Genomic DNA, 18,127 nt, shown 5'->3' on the forward strand with positions numbered 1-18,127 from the left:
AATCATGCTTGAATAATTTTGTGAAATCATGCTTGAGCATATTTTGAGGTACGTTCTTAATTTCAGGGAAACCCAGGTCTTTCTGTGCTGCAGATCTAGCAGAGCTCAGTTGGTGAGCTGTGTATAATAGTGATGAGCGAATATACTCGTTACTCGAGATTTCCCGAGCACGCTCAGGGGTCCTCCGAGTATTTTTTAGTGCTCGGAGATTTAGTTTTTATTGCCGCAGCTGAATGATTTACATCTGTTAGCCAGCATAAGTACATGTGGGGGTTGCCTGGTTGCTAGGGAATCCCCACATGTACTTATGCTGGCTAACAGATCAGCTGCTGCAAGGAAAACTAAATCTCTGAGCACTAAAAAATACTCGGAGGACACCCGAGCTTACTCGGGAAATCTCGATTAACGAGTATATTCGCTCATCGCTTTTGTATAACTCACCTGTACCACAGCTTTCTTTGTATATTGTATAGTGACAGAACGCTGCTAATCAGTACTGCGGGTATGGTTGGACTAGCAGGCACAAGTCCAATTGTCTTGTAGTGATAATCTCCTGTTGCTAAAACACTGATGGTATTTAAACAGCAAAGCACAGCCTAGTAAGTCGCATATCACTGTTATCAGAGTCTATGCTCATACATTATGGTGGTCTCAGAATACATAGCAAAAGCCTGTTGACAGATTCCATTTAAAAAAAGAATAACACAGATTTCAGCATTATTCTTCTCATTGTGATGGAAGACACAAAATAACCTGTTCAACACCTTCTTTAGTTAAAGTGATCCACTCCGCACCCATTAAAACTCATCAGTCTGTGCAACAGATCCAATGACCCAGCATGACAATTCTTTTTAAGGAATTTATCGCAGAGTTCACCCTTAAAATGCCTGGGGTGAAGTCTGCGATAATTCTGCAGAAATCCATAAGTGATTTATCGCTTATGCTGCAGATCTACCAGTTCTCTGAATATTGAGCTTTGTATAACCTTGCCAACACCACTGACTGGCAGCTTCCTATGTGCACTGTGCATAGGCAGAAAGCTAACAGTCCTCTGTCAGTGACTAGAGCGGGGATATACAGCTCTCATTAATATGGAGAACTACATGACAGCAGGTTTACTAGTCCTGTAGTGATAATCTCCTGATGATATAAAATAGTGATTTATTTGTAAAACTATAGCAAGCAGCCCAGTAACTGACACATCACTGGATCGGAGTCTTTGGCCCTTCATCATGCTGCTCTCAGATTATGTGGAAAATGCCTGGTGACAGATTCCCTTCGAATGGAATCTGTCACCACATTTGGTAAGAATTACGTGTCACACTGGTAATTCCCCCTTCATGTAAAATAATCTCTGGAGGCAGAGTTATCTTCCAGGCAGCGTCCTCCCCAGAGCCTGGAAGAGGTCACTTATATAAAGTGATAAAAGAGGATTTCTCAGCAACAGCACCTCCGATATGAGACATACAGGGAGGACTCTTTTCAGCAGTCTATAACCTGTATGCCCATATTAATAGTTTAGATAGGTCAAATATGGTGACAGAATCCCTTTAAGGTGAAGACACCAGTCAGTGTGCTATATCCTCAATGATTAAATGCACTTTTGATCACTGTGGCCACATCAAGTTTACAGGCATAGATATCCAATCAAGCATGTCTCTGCAGCTTCAAAGGGTTCTCTGAGAATGTGACCAAGATGTGGCCGTTGTCAAGCTGCAATCCTTCCGAGGCACACATGAGACGTGTGTGTCTGCTGTAAGGCTGAGGAGCAGCATCATGGACAGGCATAACTGATCTGCTCACTCAGCTGTGTAGCAGGGCTGAAGCCGGAAGAAAAGGAAGAAAAAAAAATCTTGTCCTTGGCTGAATAAATAGAATGCTTTTTGTTTTTCCCCTCTTGCTTCAGACCTGCACCATGTTTCGTTATTCTTCGTGCCCTGCTGTAAAGCTCTGGCTGAGCATATCGGGTTTACAAATGAGTAGGGAGCGGGACTGAAGCTGTAGGGAGGAAAAAAAACAAAACATTTTTTTACTCCGTCGAGAACAGGTGTTTTCTTTTTCCTCCTGCTTCAGATGTGCTGCTTGTGCAGATGAATTATGCCCATTCATGATGCTGCCCCTCATTCTTACAGTGGCATGTAAAAGTTTGGGCACCCAAAATTTTTATTGTGAACAGTAAAGCAAGTTGAAGATGAAATGATCTCTAAACGGCCTAAAGTTAAAGATGACACATTTGCTTCATATTTTAGGTAAAAAAAAATATATTGTTGTTTTTTTGTTTTCATTTTAAAAATGAGAAAATGGAAAATGGGCAGCTGCAAAACGTTTGGGCACCCTTGGAGATTTGTGTGCTCAGATAACTGTGACCAAGGTTTCAAACCTTAATTAGCTTGTTAGGGTTATGATTATGACTTGTTCACTATCATTTTTAGGTAAGGCCAGGTGATGCAAATTTCCCAGCTTTACAAAAACCCAACCTCCTCTATCCTTGTGCCAAAAAAACGCAGGCATGGGTCCTTCAAAGCAGCTGCCTAGCACTCTGAAAATGAAAATGGTGGAGGCCCACAAAGCAGGTGAAGGCTATGAGAAGATGGAAAATTAACATCTAAACAAGCCTTTATACATGTTGGAAACAAGTTCTGTGGACTGATGAGGTTAAAATAGAACTCCTTGGCCACAATTATCAAATATATGTGCGGAGAAAAAGGGCACAGAATTTATGGAAAAGAACATCTCACTAACCATTAAGCATGGAGCTGGATTAATTATACTTTGTGGTTGTGCTGCAGCCAATGGTACCGAGAACATTTCACGGGTACAGGGAAGAAATGGATTAACCCCTTGCCGACCTTTGACGCCACGTAGGCGTCATGAAAACCCGTGCCAATCCGACCCATGACGCCTATGTGGCGTCATGGAATGATCGCGTCCCTGCAGATCGGGTGAAAGGGTTAACTCCAATTTCACCCGATCTGCAGGGACAGGGGGAGTGGTACTTCAGCACAGGGGGGGTGGCTTCACCCCCCCCCCCCGTGGCTACGATCGCTCTGATTGGCTGTTGAAAGTGAAACTGCCAATCAGAGCGATTTGTAATATTTCACCTAAAAAACTGGTGAAATATTACAATCCAGCCATGGCCGATGCTGCAATATCATCGGCCATGGCTGGAAACACTTATGTGACCCCCCCCACCCCACCGATCGCCCCCCCAAGCCACCGATCTGTGCTCCGCTCCCCTCCGTCTTGTGCTCCGCTCCCCCGTCCTCCTGTCCGCTCTCCCCGTGCTCCTATGCCACCCCCCCGTGCTCCGACGCCCCCCCCCGTGCCCCGATCTCCACCCCCTTATACTTACCGAGGCTCCCGGTGTCCGTGCGTCTTCTCCATGGGCGCCGCCATCTTCCAAAATGGCGGGCGCATGCGCAGTGCGCCCGCCGAATCTGCCGGCCGGCAGATTCGTTACAAGTACATTTTGGTCGCTGTGATAGGTTCTATCACAGCGATCAAAATAAAAAAAAATAATAAATAAACCCCCCCTTTATCACCCCCATAGGTAGGGACAATAATAAAATAAAATATTTTTTTTTCTTTTTCCACTAGGGTTAGGGTTAGGGGTAGGGTTAGGGTTAGAACTAGGGTTAGAACTAGGAGTAGGGTTTGGGGTAGGGTTTGGGGTAGGGTTTGGGGTAGGGTTTGGGGTAGGGTTTGGGGTAGGGTTAGGGGTAGGGTTAGGGTTAGGGCATGTGCACACAGTGAGGATTTGGACGCGGATCCGCAGCGGATTGGCCGCGGATCCGCAGCGGATTGGCCGCTGCGAATTCGTAGCAGTTTTCCATCAGGTTTACAGTACCATGTACACCTATGGAAAACCAAATCCACTGTGCCCATGGTGCGGAAAATTCCATGCAGAAACGCTGCGTTGTATTTTCCGCAGCATGTCAATTTTTTGTGCGGATTCAGCAGCGTTTTACACCTGTTCCTCAATAGGAATCCGCAGGTGAAATCCGCACAAAAAAACACTGGAAATCCGCTGTAAATCCACAGGTAAAATGCAGTGCCTTTTACCTGCAGATTTTTCAAAAATCGTGCGGAAAAATCTCACACGAATCCGCAACGTGGGCACATAGCCTTAGGGTTAGGGTTGGAATTAGAGTTAGAGTTGGAATTAGGGCTAGGGTTGGAAATAGGGTTAAGATTAGGCTTGTGGTTAGGGTTACGGATAGGGTTAGGGGTGTGTTGGGGTTACAGTTGTGGTTAGGGTTGGGATTAGGGTTAGGGTTGGAATTAGGGTTACGGGTGTGTTGGGGTTAGGGTTGTGGTTAGGGGTGTGTTGGGGTTAGGGTTGTGATTAGGGTTATGGCTACAGTTGGGATTAGGATTAGGGGTGTGTTGGGGTTAGTGTTGAAGTTAGAATTGAGGGGTTTCCTTTGTTTAGGCACATCAGGGGTCTCCAAACGCAACATGGCGCCACCATTGATTCCAGCTAATCTTGCGTTCAAAAAGTCAAATGGTGCTCCCTCCCTTACAAGCCCCGACGTGCGCCCAATCAGTGGTTTACCCCCACATATGGGGTACCAGCGTACTCAGGACAAACTGGGCAACAACTGTTGGGGTCCAATTTCTCCTGTTACCCTTGCAAAAATAAAAAATTACTTGCTAAAACATAATTTTTGAGGAAAGAACAATTATTTTTTATTTTCACGGCTCTGCGTTATAAACTTCTGTGAAGCACTTGGGGGTTGAAAGTGCTCACCACACATCTAGATAAGTTCCTTGGGGGGTCTAGTTTCCAAAATGGGGTCACTTGTGGGGTGTTTCTACTGTTTAGGCACATCAGGGGCTCTGCAAATGCAATGTGACGCCCGCAGACCATTCCATCAAAGTCTGCATTTCAAATGTCACTACTTCCCTTCCGAGCCCTGACGTGTGCCCAAACAGTGGTTTACCCCCACATATGGGGTATCAGCGTACTCACAACAAACTGGGCAACAAATATTGGGGCCCAATTTCTCCTGTTACCCTTGTGAAAATAAAAAATTGCTTGCTAAAACATCTTTTTTGAGGAAAGAAAAGTGATTTTTTATTTTCACGGCTCTGCGTTGTAAACTTCTGTGAAGCACTTGGGGGTTGAACGTGCTCACCACACATCTAGATAAGTTCCTTGGGGGGTCTAGTTTCCAAAATGGGGTCACTTGTGGGGGGTTTCTACTGTTTAGGCATATCAGGGGCTCTGCAAACGTAACATGATGCCCGCAGACCATTCCATCAAAGTCTGCATTCCAAAACGTCACTACTTCCCTTCCGAGCCCCGGCATGTGCCCAAACAGTGGTTTACCCCCACATATGGGGTATCAGCGTACTCAGGAGAAACTGTACAACAACTTTTGGGGTCCAATTTCTCCTGTTACCCTTGGGAAAATAAAAAATTGTGGGCTAAAACATCATTTTTGAGGAAAGAAAAATTATTTTTTATTTTCACGGCTCTGCGTTATAAACTTCTGTGAAGCACCTGGGGGTTATAAGTGCTCACTATGCATCTAGATAAGTTCCTTGGGGGGTCTAGTTTCCAAAATGGGGTCACTTGTGGGGGAGCTCCAATGTTTAGGCACACAGGGGCTCTCCAAACGTGACATGGTGTCCGCTAGCGATGGAGATAATTTTTCATTCAAAAAGTCAAATGGCGCTCCTTCCCTTCCGAGCCTTACCATGTGCCCAAACAGTGGTTTACCCCCACATGTGAGGTAACGGTGTACTCAGGAGAAATTGTCCAACAAATTTTAGATCCATTTTATCCTGTTGCCCATGTGAAAATGAAAAAATTGAGGCTAAAATAATTTTTTTGTGAAAATAAAGTACTGTTTTATTTTTACGGATCAATTTGTGAAGCACCTGAGGGTTTAAAGTGCTCACTATGCTTCTAGATAAGTTCCTTGGGGGGTCTAGTTTCCAAAATGGGGTCACTTGTGGGGGAGCTCCAATGTTTAGGCACACGGGGGCTCTCCAAACGCGACATGGTGTCCGCTAAAGATTGGAGCCAATTTTTCATTCAAAAAGTCAAATGGCGCTCCTTCCCTTCCGAGCCCTGTCGTGCGCCCAAACAGTGGTTTACCCCCACATATGAGGTATCAGCGTACTCAGGACAAATTGGACAACAACGTTCGTGGTCCAGTTTCTCCTTTTACCATTAGGAAAATAAAAAAATTGTTGCTAAAAGATCATTTTTGTGACTAAAAAGTTAAATGTTCATTTTTTACTTCCATGTTGCTTCTGCTGCTGTGAAACACCTGAAGGGTTAATAAACTTCTTGAATGTGGTTTTGAGCACCTTGAGGGGTGCAGTTTTTAGAATGGTGTCTCTTTTGGGTATTTTCAGCCATATAGAACCCTCAAACTGACTTCAAATGTGAGGTGGTCCCTAAAAAAAAATGGTTTTGTAAATTTTGTTGTAAAAATGAGAAATCACTGGTCAAATTTTAACCCTTATAACTTCCTAGCAAAAAAAAAAATGTGTTTCCAAAATTGTGCTGATGTAAAGTAGACATGTGGGAAATGTTATTTATTAACTATTTTGTGTCACATAACTCTCTGGTTTAACAGAATAAAAGTTCAAAATGTGAAAATTGCGAAATTTTCAAAATTTTCCCCAAATTTCCGTTTTTTTCACAAATAAACTCAGAAATTATCGACCTAAATTTACCACTAACATGAAGCCCAATATGTCACGAAAAAAAAATCTCAGAATCGCTAGGATTCGTTGAAGCGTTCCTGAGTTATTACCTCATAAAGGGACACTGGTCAGAAATGCAAAAAACGGCCAGGTCATTAAGGCCAAAATAGGCTGGGTCATGAAGGGGTTAAATGAAATTTCAACAAATTGATGCAAACATAACACCATCTGTAAAAATGCTGATGTTAATAAGAGGATGGTTTCTACAAATGTATAATGATTCTAAACTCAAGTCAAAATCCATAGTAGACTAGACTACCTCAAAAGGCATATGTGATGTACACTAACAAATCTCCATGTGTACTAATAAGAACACCTAATCCAATGGTACGCAAGGTACAACAGAATCCAAACCCCATGAACAATGTATGGTAAAAGATTCATTACCTAATGCAGATGCTGGTGCTCGTGTTGTCCCCTCACCCTGATGCGCGTTTCGCCTCCATCCCCTCCAGTGATGCCAAGACTTTTACATGCCAGTGTATAGAGGAGAGGCATGTCTCGAGCAGTGTGCCTTTTGGCTGCAATTCTCCTAATGCCTTGGATGGGTTTGCAGCTTGAAATATGTGATGACTCCCATTTTTATCACATTTTCGGAGAGTCCCTTTAAAGAGGATGTGTCATCAGAGGGCAACTTAGCCTGATGACTTATCCACTTTAGAATGGCTCTGACAGAAGGCTTGAATATATGCAACTGTATAGGAATACATATGTTATATGAAATGCTATGTTAATGAAAATGTATGCTGTACAATATATATTTTTGGGTGGCCAATTATAGGTAAATGAAGCCAAACGGCCACCTCAAGTAAATGGAGCCTATGAATACATTCATTTTCTGCAGCTGGCCCTGTTCCACTGCACCTAGGTAGACCTGTGTGTTCACAAAGAACATGAAAAGGGCCTGAAAAACCTTATCTCATTTTAGCAGATGAATGGCTCAATTTCTATTTGATGAGATTTACTACAGACCTTTTACTCTTTCATTCATGCACTAATGTTGTCTATACATTTCTTGCTTTCTGTTTGCAGATAATATCCGCCATTACTTTGGTGATACTATTGGATTATACTTTGGTTTCTTAGAATACTTCACTTTGGCCTTAATTCCGATGGCTCTCATTGGCATTCCTTATTACTTTTTTGCCTGGGAGGACTATGACAAATATGTGATCTTTGCTACATTTAATTTGGTATGGTCTACCGTTATCCTAGAAGTCTGGAAGCGCTACTGCTCAACAATGACCTACCGATGGGGGACGTTGCTAATGAAGAGGGAGTTTGAGGAGCCCCGACCTGGCTTTCATGGAGTACTGGGCATCAATCCTGTTACAGGGAAAAAAGAACCTACTTACTCCAGTTTAAAGAGACAGTTGCGGATATATCTAGTTTCTGTGCCTTTTGTGTGCCTTAGCCTGTATTTTGCAATTTATGTGATGATGATTTACTTTTCCTTGGAGAGCTGGGTCATGACCTACGACCATGAACAACAATCAACTTTCAGTAGCCTTCTGCTGTTTGTCCCAAGCATCATTTATGCAGTTGTGATTGAAATCATGAATCGTATTTACAGATATGCTGCAGAGTTCCTCACTAATTATGGTAAGATATTGGTGTGAAATGCATCAAAAAATGTAAATATATTAGGTAAAGTTTGGTACTCAGCAGTGTACTTGTGCGGTCAGCCCATGGTCTAGTGTAAACTAAGTGGTCGATCTGCGGTCTAGTGTAAAACTACGTGGCCGATCTTCGGTCTAGTGTAAACTACGTGGCTGATCTGCAGGCTAGTGTAAACTACGTGGCCGATCTGCGGTCTAGTGTAAACTATGTGGCCGATCTGCGGTCTAGTGTAAACTACGTGGCCGATCTGCGGTCTAGTGTAAACTACGTGGCCGATCTGCGGGCTAGTGTAAACTATGTGGCCGATCTGCGGTCTAGTGTAAACTACGTGGCCGATCTGCGGGCTAATGTAAACTACGTGGCCGATCTGCGGTCTAGTGTAAACTACGTGGTTGATCTTCGGTCTAGTGTAAACTACGTGGCCGATCTTCGGTCTAGTGTAAACTACGTGGCCGATCTGAGGTCTAGTGTAAACTACGTGGTTGATCTTCGGTCTAGTGTAAACTACGTGGCCGATCTTCGGTCTAGTGTAAACTACGTGGCCGATCTGCGGTCTAGTGTAAACTATGTGGCCGATCTGCGGTCTAGTGTAAACTACGTGGCCGATCTGCGGTCTAGTGTAAACTACGTGGCCGATCTGCGGTCTAGTGTAAACTACGTGGCCGATCTGCGGGCTAGTGTAAACTACGTGGCCGATCTGCGGGCTAGTGTAAACTACGTGGCCGATCTGCGGGCTAGTGTAAACTATGTGGCCGATCTGCGGTCTAGTGTAAACTACGTGGCCGATCTGCGGTCTAGTGTAAACTACGTGGCCGATCTGCGGGCTAGTGTAAACTACGTGGCCGATCTGCGGGCTAGTGTAAACTACGTGGCCGATCTGCGGTCTAGTGTAAACTACGTGGCCGATCTGCGGTCTAGTGTAAACTACGTGGCCGATCTGCGGGCTAGTGTAAACTATGTGGCCGATCTGCGGTCTAGTGTAAACTACGTGGTTGATCTTCGGTCTAGTGTAAACTATGTGGCCGATCTGAGGGCTATTGTAAACTACGTGGTTGTTCCACGGTCCAGTATAACCTATGTTGTTCAGCCAGTGTGTCATGTAAACTACGTGGTAATTCCACAGTCCAACGTAAATTATGTGGTTGGTCTGTGGGCTAGTGTAACCTATGTGGTCTGTGCGTGGTACAATGTAAACTGTGTGGTTCGTCTGCGGTGTAGTGTAAGCTACATGGTCGGTCCGCGGTCTTGTGTTAACTGCTCTGTACATATCTCCGCTTCTGAGCTTTTTTTGTATAGTGATGGTGCAAATGTACTGCAGCCATCATCAAGGGATTAATAACATCACAATGTGCCCTCTGCCCCCTCTAGTGCTGACTGCAGGCGGCCGAGCATCATTTATTAAGTTAATTAATATTCTATGAAGAATCTATTAATATTTAAATATAATCACCTTGGAGATTACCTTAACTTGTTTTCACCGGACAATCCCTCTATCCGTTATCCATAGGAAAGGTGATAAATTGTTGGTCGGTGGGGGTCTTACCACTGTGCAGAATTGAGTACCTGTATTCCCATTAGAATGGAGCAGTCCACATGCTCGACCAATGCACCAATCAGTCTCCATGGGGCTGCCGAGCACTGTGCTCAGCTTTTCCCTGCAGCCCCATAGAGAATGAATAGAGCCTGATTTGCCTCTCCACTTTGCAATGGGGATAAAATATTCCTGCTGGATATATAAATTCCCTTTTTGGTGATTGATGCAGGTCCCAGCAGTGAGATCCCCACTAATCGGCAAGATAGCACCTACTCTGTGGATAGGTGAAAGCTTGTTTTCACTGGATAACCTCCCTTTAAAGCTTCTGATTAGAGGCAGATGACTGGACATTGTCCTTCAGCACTTTCCGTGGGATTTGCTCAAGTTTATGAGCTTTACGGTAGCGCAAAGTTGGTCTTAATGGTAAAGAACCCGACACTCACAGATAAGTACAATATAAAAAACCTTTAGTTATTGTAGTTTGAAGACCGTGTACAGTGTATTGGTGGTTAACGTTTCGGTTAACCTGACCGTTCTCAAACATACATAATAGTATAGGACTACGGAGGTAGTATAAAAGAGGCAGCGCTATGGGGAACGCAACCTTATCTATAAAATGGCACCAAATATTATTTTAGAATATAATAATAAAATGTTGACAACTATTTTGATGCATCTCAGTATCTACCTAGTAATTAAACCAAAGTGTTTATTTTACATTTTTTTTTATTTATTTATTTTATTTTTTTACAGAAAACCATAGATTGGAGTCTTCACATCAGAACCACTTGATACTGAAGGTCTTAGTGGTAAGTTCACATTTTTCTTCAGTTACTGTGGGGGTGAGAAGTAAAATGGAATCTTTATATTTTGTCTTTTGGGAAATAGATCATTATCACTAAATAAATCTGTCATCTTAATAATCTGGACATAGGTCCTGTTATTGCTATAGCACCTTAGGCCTGGTAGGCAAATTGACCCAAAAAGCACTGAATGCATACACGGAGCACAATTTATCACATTGTCCAGTAAACGCCCAACTTGCCACCATCTGCAGGCTGCAGCCTATACGTGCATGCTCGTCGTATACACGTATATGCTCATCGCCTGCCAGCCCGCCAACATCAAGGGGAGCAGAGACGGAGGCGCACTCTCATTATATTTATCAGCTTGGTATATTTATGTGTCTGGTATATTTTTTAGTGCTCCTAGTAGTCAGACGCCAATATTTTTTATTTTTTTTGCCTTAGTTGCTAGGAGAACAGATTGCCCTGCAGTTAGAATATTCTAATATTCCTCCTTCACATAGAGCGTTGGTCACACAAGTCGTGATGAGGGGGCTGGGTGGAGTCACGCACCTTTTAATGAATCAGCTGCCCCCTAAAAGTGGCATGCGCCTCCAAGTGCGTCACCGCCAATCTTACCAGCCTGCTACTGGAGTAAGGTTTTTTTTTCCATAAGGTACACCACAACGTGTCATGAAATACACAACCAAGTGTCGCCACACTCCGTTTCACCCCCGTTCTGTCCTGGCTCTTCTCATTTCAGCAGAGCTGGCCGAAACTGGCAAGAAAAAGGCAAAATTCACAAGGTTGTGCAAATGTTTTCAATGTGAGATTGATAGAACACTTTCTTGAAACTATTCACTATGACAGAATCCCTTTTATCTTATTTTTTTGGTATAAGGAGTAGATACTGAAAAGCTGAGATGATTACAGTTTTAGCTGACTCAGTAATATATGCTCTATGATAAGGTAAGGGTGCTGTGCAGTAAAGCATTACAACAGAATTGTGGTCAATTTTACCATTAAATGTAGAAGATGGCCTGGAATTCTCGCAAATTTCTCAGTCATATCTGACAATATTGATAAACTTTCCCCTCAAAGGATTTTCAAAAATGTTTTGTTTTTGTCCAACAGCCCAATCAGAGCCCCTGGGTAGTGAGAGATGGGTTCCACCTTTCATGGAACGCCAGAGCAGAAAATGTTTTTGAGCACTGATTAATCTGTTCCATATCTCACACCCTGATGAGCCGCTCTACTTGACCATTTCATGTACAATTTGTCTCTAATTGTTGGTTTTTTTTTTGTATTTGCAGTTCAACATTGTAAATTGTTTTGCTTCGCTGTTCTACATAGCCTTTGTCATGTATGATCTAAAGCTGTTACGCCAGGTAAGTGCAGTACACAGATGTCTGACCGGTTTGGGACATTATTTGAAGAATGACAGATCATTTAATGACAGATAATGCTGAAAAAAAACAACAGTTTTTGGTGAGTTTTTGACACTGCGGATGGGATTCCAGCAAAATGGATGGGATTTATAGAAATCTCATGCCCACCGTGCTTTTTTAACTCGGCGTAAACTTGCCTGCGGTGCGTTTTTCAGCTCCGCAACATGTCAGTTTCTCTTGTGAGTACGCTGAGTTTTTTGTGCAGATTTTCCCCATAGACTTGCATTAGATGCGAAAAATCAGCAGATAAAAAAACACACATGCGTCTTCAGTACGTTTCCGCACATGACTATACCAATAAAGTTTTGTCAAAGCCAAATACCAGGAATTTTCAAAAACAAAGCAGCTTTATTTATAACGTGACATAGCAACAAGATACAAAAGCGCAGTGTAAAAAAAAAAAAAATGTGATGAAACAATGCAAACAAAAACGCAATGAAAAAATGCAATCCAATGTTAGAGCAGGAGCAGCTGATTAGACTGATGTATAGATCTGTGAGAAAAGACTGAATACAACCTGGATTTCAGTCATGTAAACCTCTGCTCTTTCTTTAGGGTCCAGTGGGCGGTCCTATCAGTGACTGACAGCTATCTGTTCATGCACATTTATACAGAGGAAGCTGTCAGTCAGTGATAGGACCGCCCACTGGACTCTAAAGAAAGAGCAGAGGTTTACATGGCTGAAATATGGAGTTATATTGAGTCTTTTCTCACACATCTATATATCAGTCTAATCAGCTGTTCATGCACTAAACTGCGATGCCGTCAGATTGGATTCCATTTTCATGGCTTTCGTTGAGCCTTTGTGTGCAGCCTTTGCCAGTGGTGTGGGGTTGTCGTGCCTAGCATGTGTTATGGGACCCTTACCTGACTGCTCAGCTGCTTGCCCAGTTGCAGCTCTGCTCTTCTGACGGCAGTGAGATGACTTTGCCGTGTGCCGTATATCGCTTACCACAAAATAGCTTCCCATCGCCTGTATGTTACAGTCAGCTTTAACCACCATGTTGCCGCATAGGACAATTCTGAACACATTACGCACTATTATTTAAAAAATGTATTGCATGGGGTTTTTTCCCATTGTTTTTTTTTTTTCATGATATTGTTTGGACTTTTTCTTGTGGGGGGGCTAAGTCCGGACACTATAAATTAGTAGCACCGCTCTCTTTGTATACTATCGAGGTCGTATATATCGATCATCCCACTGTAATGTGCGGTACGATAATTATTATACCTGCTTTATACCTTTCTTTTAACTTTTCAGTTCAAATTAAAGTTTGGGCAACTCAAGGAAATCTCGCTGATTTACTGGCTCTGATCCTCTACGATAATTTTGCCATCCCTGATCCCAATGTCTTATATAACCCACATAGTGTGTAAGGGTAATTAGTGGGGTTGTGCAGGATTACAGTAACACAACTATTCTAATTAGTTCCTTCCCTAAGACATTTCTGTAAACTATTGCGCACACAAGACGCGGCTCTAGAAGGGAGCATGCCCCATCAATAGGAAGGGTTAGCTGTAAGACACCGCTGACGTCCTGCTCCACTGACCGGGAACGGAGATTACTCTCATCCATTTCCTGTCTAATTCCTTAGATATCGCGGTCATTAGCACTTGTGGTTAGTGATGAGCGAGTGTACTTGTTGCTCGGGTTTTCCAGAGCACGCTCGGGTGACCTCCGAGTATTTGTGACTGCTCAGAGATTTAGTTTTCATCGCCTTGATTACATGTGGGGATTCCCTAGCAACCAGGCAACCCCCACATGTACTCAGCCTGGCTAATAGCTTATTATTATTATAGCTGTAAACCATTCAGCTGCCGCTATGAAAACTGAATCTCCGAGCAGTCATAAACACTTGGAGGTCACCCGAGCAACGAGTACACTCGCTCATCACTACTTGTGGTATCTAATAAGTTAGATAAAAAGACTTTCTTCCCCATTGCCCTCCCCTTCAACATAATCGTGGGGAGAATCGTCATGAGAACATTAATTCCTTCGAGTCTGCTGTCTTTATACACTAACCGCCCTTACAGGGTAATTCTACATGAGGTGTTGCAGTGTATTATATGAGCAGTCAAACCTTCATCTAGTTCCCTAGTTAGATTGGCAAATGTGAAAACAATAAAATGTTGTAAAAATATTTAAAATTAGAAATATCAAATATACAAAATTGGTATCATTGGAACCAGAACAGCCCGTATTATAAAACTAAAGCATTTATCCCAGACAATGAATACTGTGAAAAGAGTAAAAAAAAATACTTAATTTAGTGGGAGGGGTTTTCTGTTCATCTTGCCTCCTCCACCAGCTTCTACCCCACCTCCATAGGCTTTTTCAGGCGGCAGGTGTAGTTTGATCCATCACCAAAGACAGATTCTAGGAGTCAGGATCCCTCAATAATTGGGCAGAGCACTGGTGACATTCTCTGCCTTATTAGTAGAACATGGCAGCCGCAGAGTTTTCTGCCTCCCTGTACCCGGGGCTGGAGATGCTGAGTGATGTGCACATTGTGTACTGTTTCCTGCCATGGAGTGAGCTGTGTAGATATATGGCTGCACAGTTCTTTCTCTCTGAAAAAAAAAACCAGTCAAGTGTTTTGGAATGAAATGTTAAAGCTGCATCAGCAAGCTACTAGTGTGATCTGTTCCTTAGTGTCCCTGTTAGAACTTGCCTTGTTCATGGGCCAGTGCATCCTAATGCAGTGATAACAGTGTGGCTGGTTTACAGTTTATGGCAGGCAGAAAGAGAAAAGTTTGTTCTGGCAAAATAAGATATTCTATTTTTATTCTAAGCAGATCACTGTAAGGCCTCATTCACATGTCAGTTTTCTTCACATATGAGAAAAACCTACTTAGATTAATCAGTGATTGTCATCAGAGTGTCATCCGAGTTTCATTAGAGTTTTGTCCAATTTTCAACGATTTTTCTTGTATTAAAAAACAAACAAACAAGTTTTTTCCATCTTCTCCTATTTAAGAGCCCTTGAAAACAGACTGCACTCGGATGGCATCTGATTGCTGACCAATTTTTTTTTCACAGACCCATATTCCTGCTTTGCTGATTTTCATCTGACAATCAAATCAAGATCAGATATACCTGCACCACTTTGGCAGTTCACTCTCTCTATTATCTTAGGTAATCAATGCTATCTGTGAAAAATGCAGATAGCACTTGTACCAGACAAACTGACGTGTGAATGTAGAGGATGGATGTGTGTAAGGGCTTATGTATGGTAATTTAGTAACAGGTGCATATACAGAATACAGCGGGGGGGGGGGATATTTGATACACTGCCGATTTTGCAAGTTTTCCCATCTACAAAGAATAGAGAGGTCTGTAATTTGTATAGTAGGTACACTTCAGCTGTGAGAGATGGAATCTAAAAATAACAACCAGAAAATCACATTGTATGATTTTTACATATTTCATGCAATAAAATTAAGTATTTGATGCAATATAAAAACAGAACTTAATATTTGTTACAGAAACTTTTGTTTGCAATTACAGAGGTCAGACGTTTCCTGTAGTTCTTGACCAGGTTTGCACACACTGCAGGGATTTTGGCCCACTCCTCCATACAGATCCTCTCCAGGTTTCGGGGCTGTCACTAGATAACATTGAGTTTCGCTTCCTCCAAAGATTCTCTATTGGGTTCAGGTCTAGCTAGGCCTCTCCAGGACCCTGAAATGCTTCTTAGGGTACTGTCACACAGTGGCACTTTTGTCGCTATGACGGTACGATCCGTGACGTTCCAGCGATATCCATACGATATCGCTGTGTCTGACACGCAGCGGCGATCAGGGACCCTGCTGAGAATCGTACGTCATAGCAGATCGTTTGGAACTTTCTTTCGTCGCTGGATCTCCCGCTGTCATCGTTGGATCGTTGTGTGTGACACCGATCCAACGATGCGTTCGCTTGTAACCAGGGTAAACATCGGGTTACTAAGCGCAGGGCCGCGCTTAGTAACCCGATGTTTACCCTGGTTACCATCGTAAAAGTAAAAAAAAAAAAACAGTACATACTCACATACCGGTGTCCGTCAGGTCCCTTGCCGTCTGCTTCCCGCTCTGACTGACTGCCGGCCGGAATGTAAGAGCAGAGCACAGCGGTGACATCACCGCTGTGCTCTGCTTTCACTTTACGGCGGCACTCAGTCAGAGCGGGAAGCTGACGGCAAGGGACCTGACGGACACCGGTATGTGAGTATGTACTGTTTTTTTTTTTTTTACTTTTACGATGGTAACCAGGGTAAACATCGGGTTACTAAGCGCGGCCCTGCGCTCAGTAACCCGATGTTTACCCTGGTTACCCGGGGCCTTCGGCATCGTTGGTCGCTGGAGAGCGGTCTGTGTGACAGCTCTGCAGCGACCACACAATGACTTTCCAACGATCACGGCCAGGTCGTATCGCTGGTCGTGATCGTTGGAAAGTTGCAGAGTGTGACAGTACCCTTACAGAGCCACTCCTTAGTTGCCCTGGCCGTATGTTTCAGGTCATTGTCATGCGGGATGACCCAGCCACAACCCATCTTCAATGCTCTTACTGAGGGAAGGAAGGAAGTTGGCCACAATCTTGCGATAAATGACCCCATCCATCCTCCCTTCAATACGGTGCAGCCAGCCTGTCCCCTTTACAGAAAAGCACTCTTAAAGTTTGATGTTTCCCCCACCATGTTTCAAGGTTTTGATGATGTTCTTTGGGTTGTACTCATCCTTTGTATTCCATTGACCATGTCCTTCTGTGTAGTTCTGGGCTGATTCCTGACCTTTCTCAATATCATCCTTACCCCACAAGGCGAGATCTTGCATTGAGCCTCAGACCAAGGAAGATTGACCTTGTGTTTCTTCCATTTTCAAATAATTGTGCCAACAGTTGTTGTCTTCTCACCAAGCGTCTTGTTTATTGTACTGTAGCCCGTCCCATCCTTGTGCTGGTCTACAATTTTGTCCCTGATGTCCTTAGACAGATGTTTGGTCTTGGCCATGGTGGAGAGGTTGCAGTGTGATTGAGTGTGTGGTCAGGTGTCTTTTATACAGATAACAAGTGCGATTAGTTTTTCTTTAAGAAGTCCTCCTACTCAAGAGCCAGAATTCTTGCTGGTTGGTAGGTGATCAAATATTTATTTCATCCAATAAAATGCAATTTAATTATGAAAAAATCATACAATGTGATTTTTTTATGATTCTGTCTCTCACAGTTGAAGTGTACCTGCGATAAAAATTACCCATTCTCAGTAGGTGGGGAAAATTGTAAAATCGTCAGTGTACCAAATACTTCCCCCCCACTGTATGTTGTTTATGTCCAGGGTAAATTCATTCCCATAGGCCTAATATGCTAGAGAGGTCTCCATAGACAGCGATGTGTAGACTTGCTGCAGGAATACCAGCACAGCGTCTAGATGAGATGTGATTCTCCGTAGGTCCCACTTTGTTTGGAAATTCTGCTTAAATATATCTGATAAATAGATAAGATTTGTTGCCGTTAAATAAAAAAATCAATCAATTGTTGTCTGGTATGAACAGTCTTAATTAGTGCACTGTATGGACACTTGCTAGTGCTCCACCCTTATGTGTAATAATTCATGTGCCTTCCACAGTAGTAGGCATCAGCGCAAACAGTGCCATGGGAATAAAAGGCAGACACTGTTGTTAATTTGCTCTGCTCTTAAATATTGATAGGAACACTAATTAGCTCCACTTTCTGTATTAGAGGATTTTCCGTGCAGTGACGGCTGGTCTGTGCTCTTTTCTTAACGCTAGGGGGAGCTCTTCACGTAGAGTTTAGACCTCATCCATTCCCATACTGTGAATGTGTGACTTTTTCTACATTTATATTTGTTGATGTACTGTGTGTATATAGATTACATGCTCTATTGACTCAAGCATTGGGACACACAACTTAATCATTGAATTCAGGTTTTTCATTCGGTCCCACTGCCATCAGTGTGTAAAATCCAGCCCCCCGCCATACCGTCTGCTTCACCAGCATGTGTGAAAGGATGTCGTTGTGAAGA

At 43.1% G+C, this 18,127-nt stretch overlaps 1 protein-coding gene across 1 annotated transcript in view; it reads left to right on the plus strand.

The window, feature by feature from the left end:
- ANO10 (anoctamin 10) overlaps window positions 1-18,127 on the plus strand; it is a 339,799-nt gene that overhangs the window by 43,872 nt on the left and 277,800 nt on the right. Inside the window, exons 6-8 of the mRNA XM_077268987.1 lie at window positions 7,756-8,325; window positions 10,631-10,686; window positions 11,976-12,050. Of these exons, the coding sequence (XP_077125102.1) occupies window positions 7,756-8,325; window positions 10,631-10,686; window positions 11,976-12,050 (701 nt within the window). The remainder of the gene's footprint in view (window positions 1-7,755; window positions 8,326-10,630; window positions 10,687-11,975; window positions 12,051-18,127) is intronic.

Source organism: Ranitomeya variabilis, chromosome 6 (genome assembly GCF_051348905.1).
Source record: "Ranitomeya variabilis isolate aRanVar5 chromosome 6, aRanVar5.hap1, whole genome shotgun sequence".
Classification (NCBI taxonomy): Eukaryota; Metazoa; Chordata; class Amphibia; order Anura; family Dendrobatidae; genus Ranitomeya; species Ranitomeya variabilis.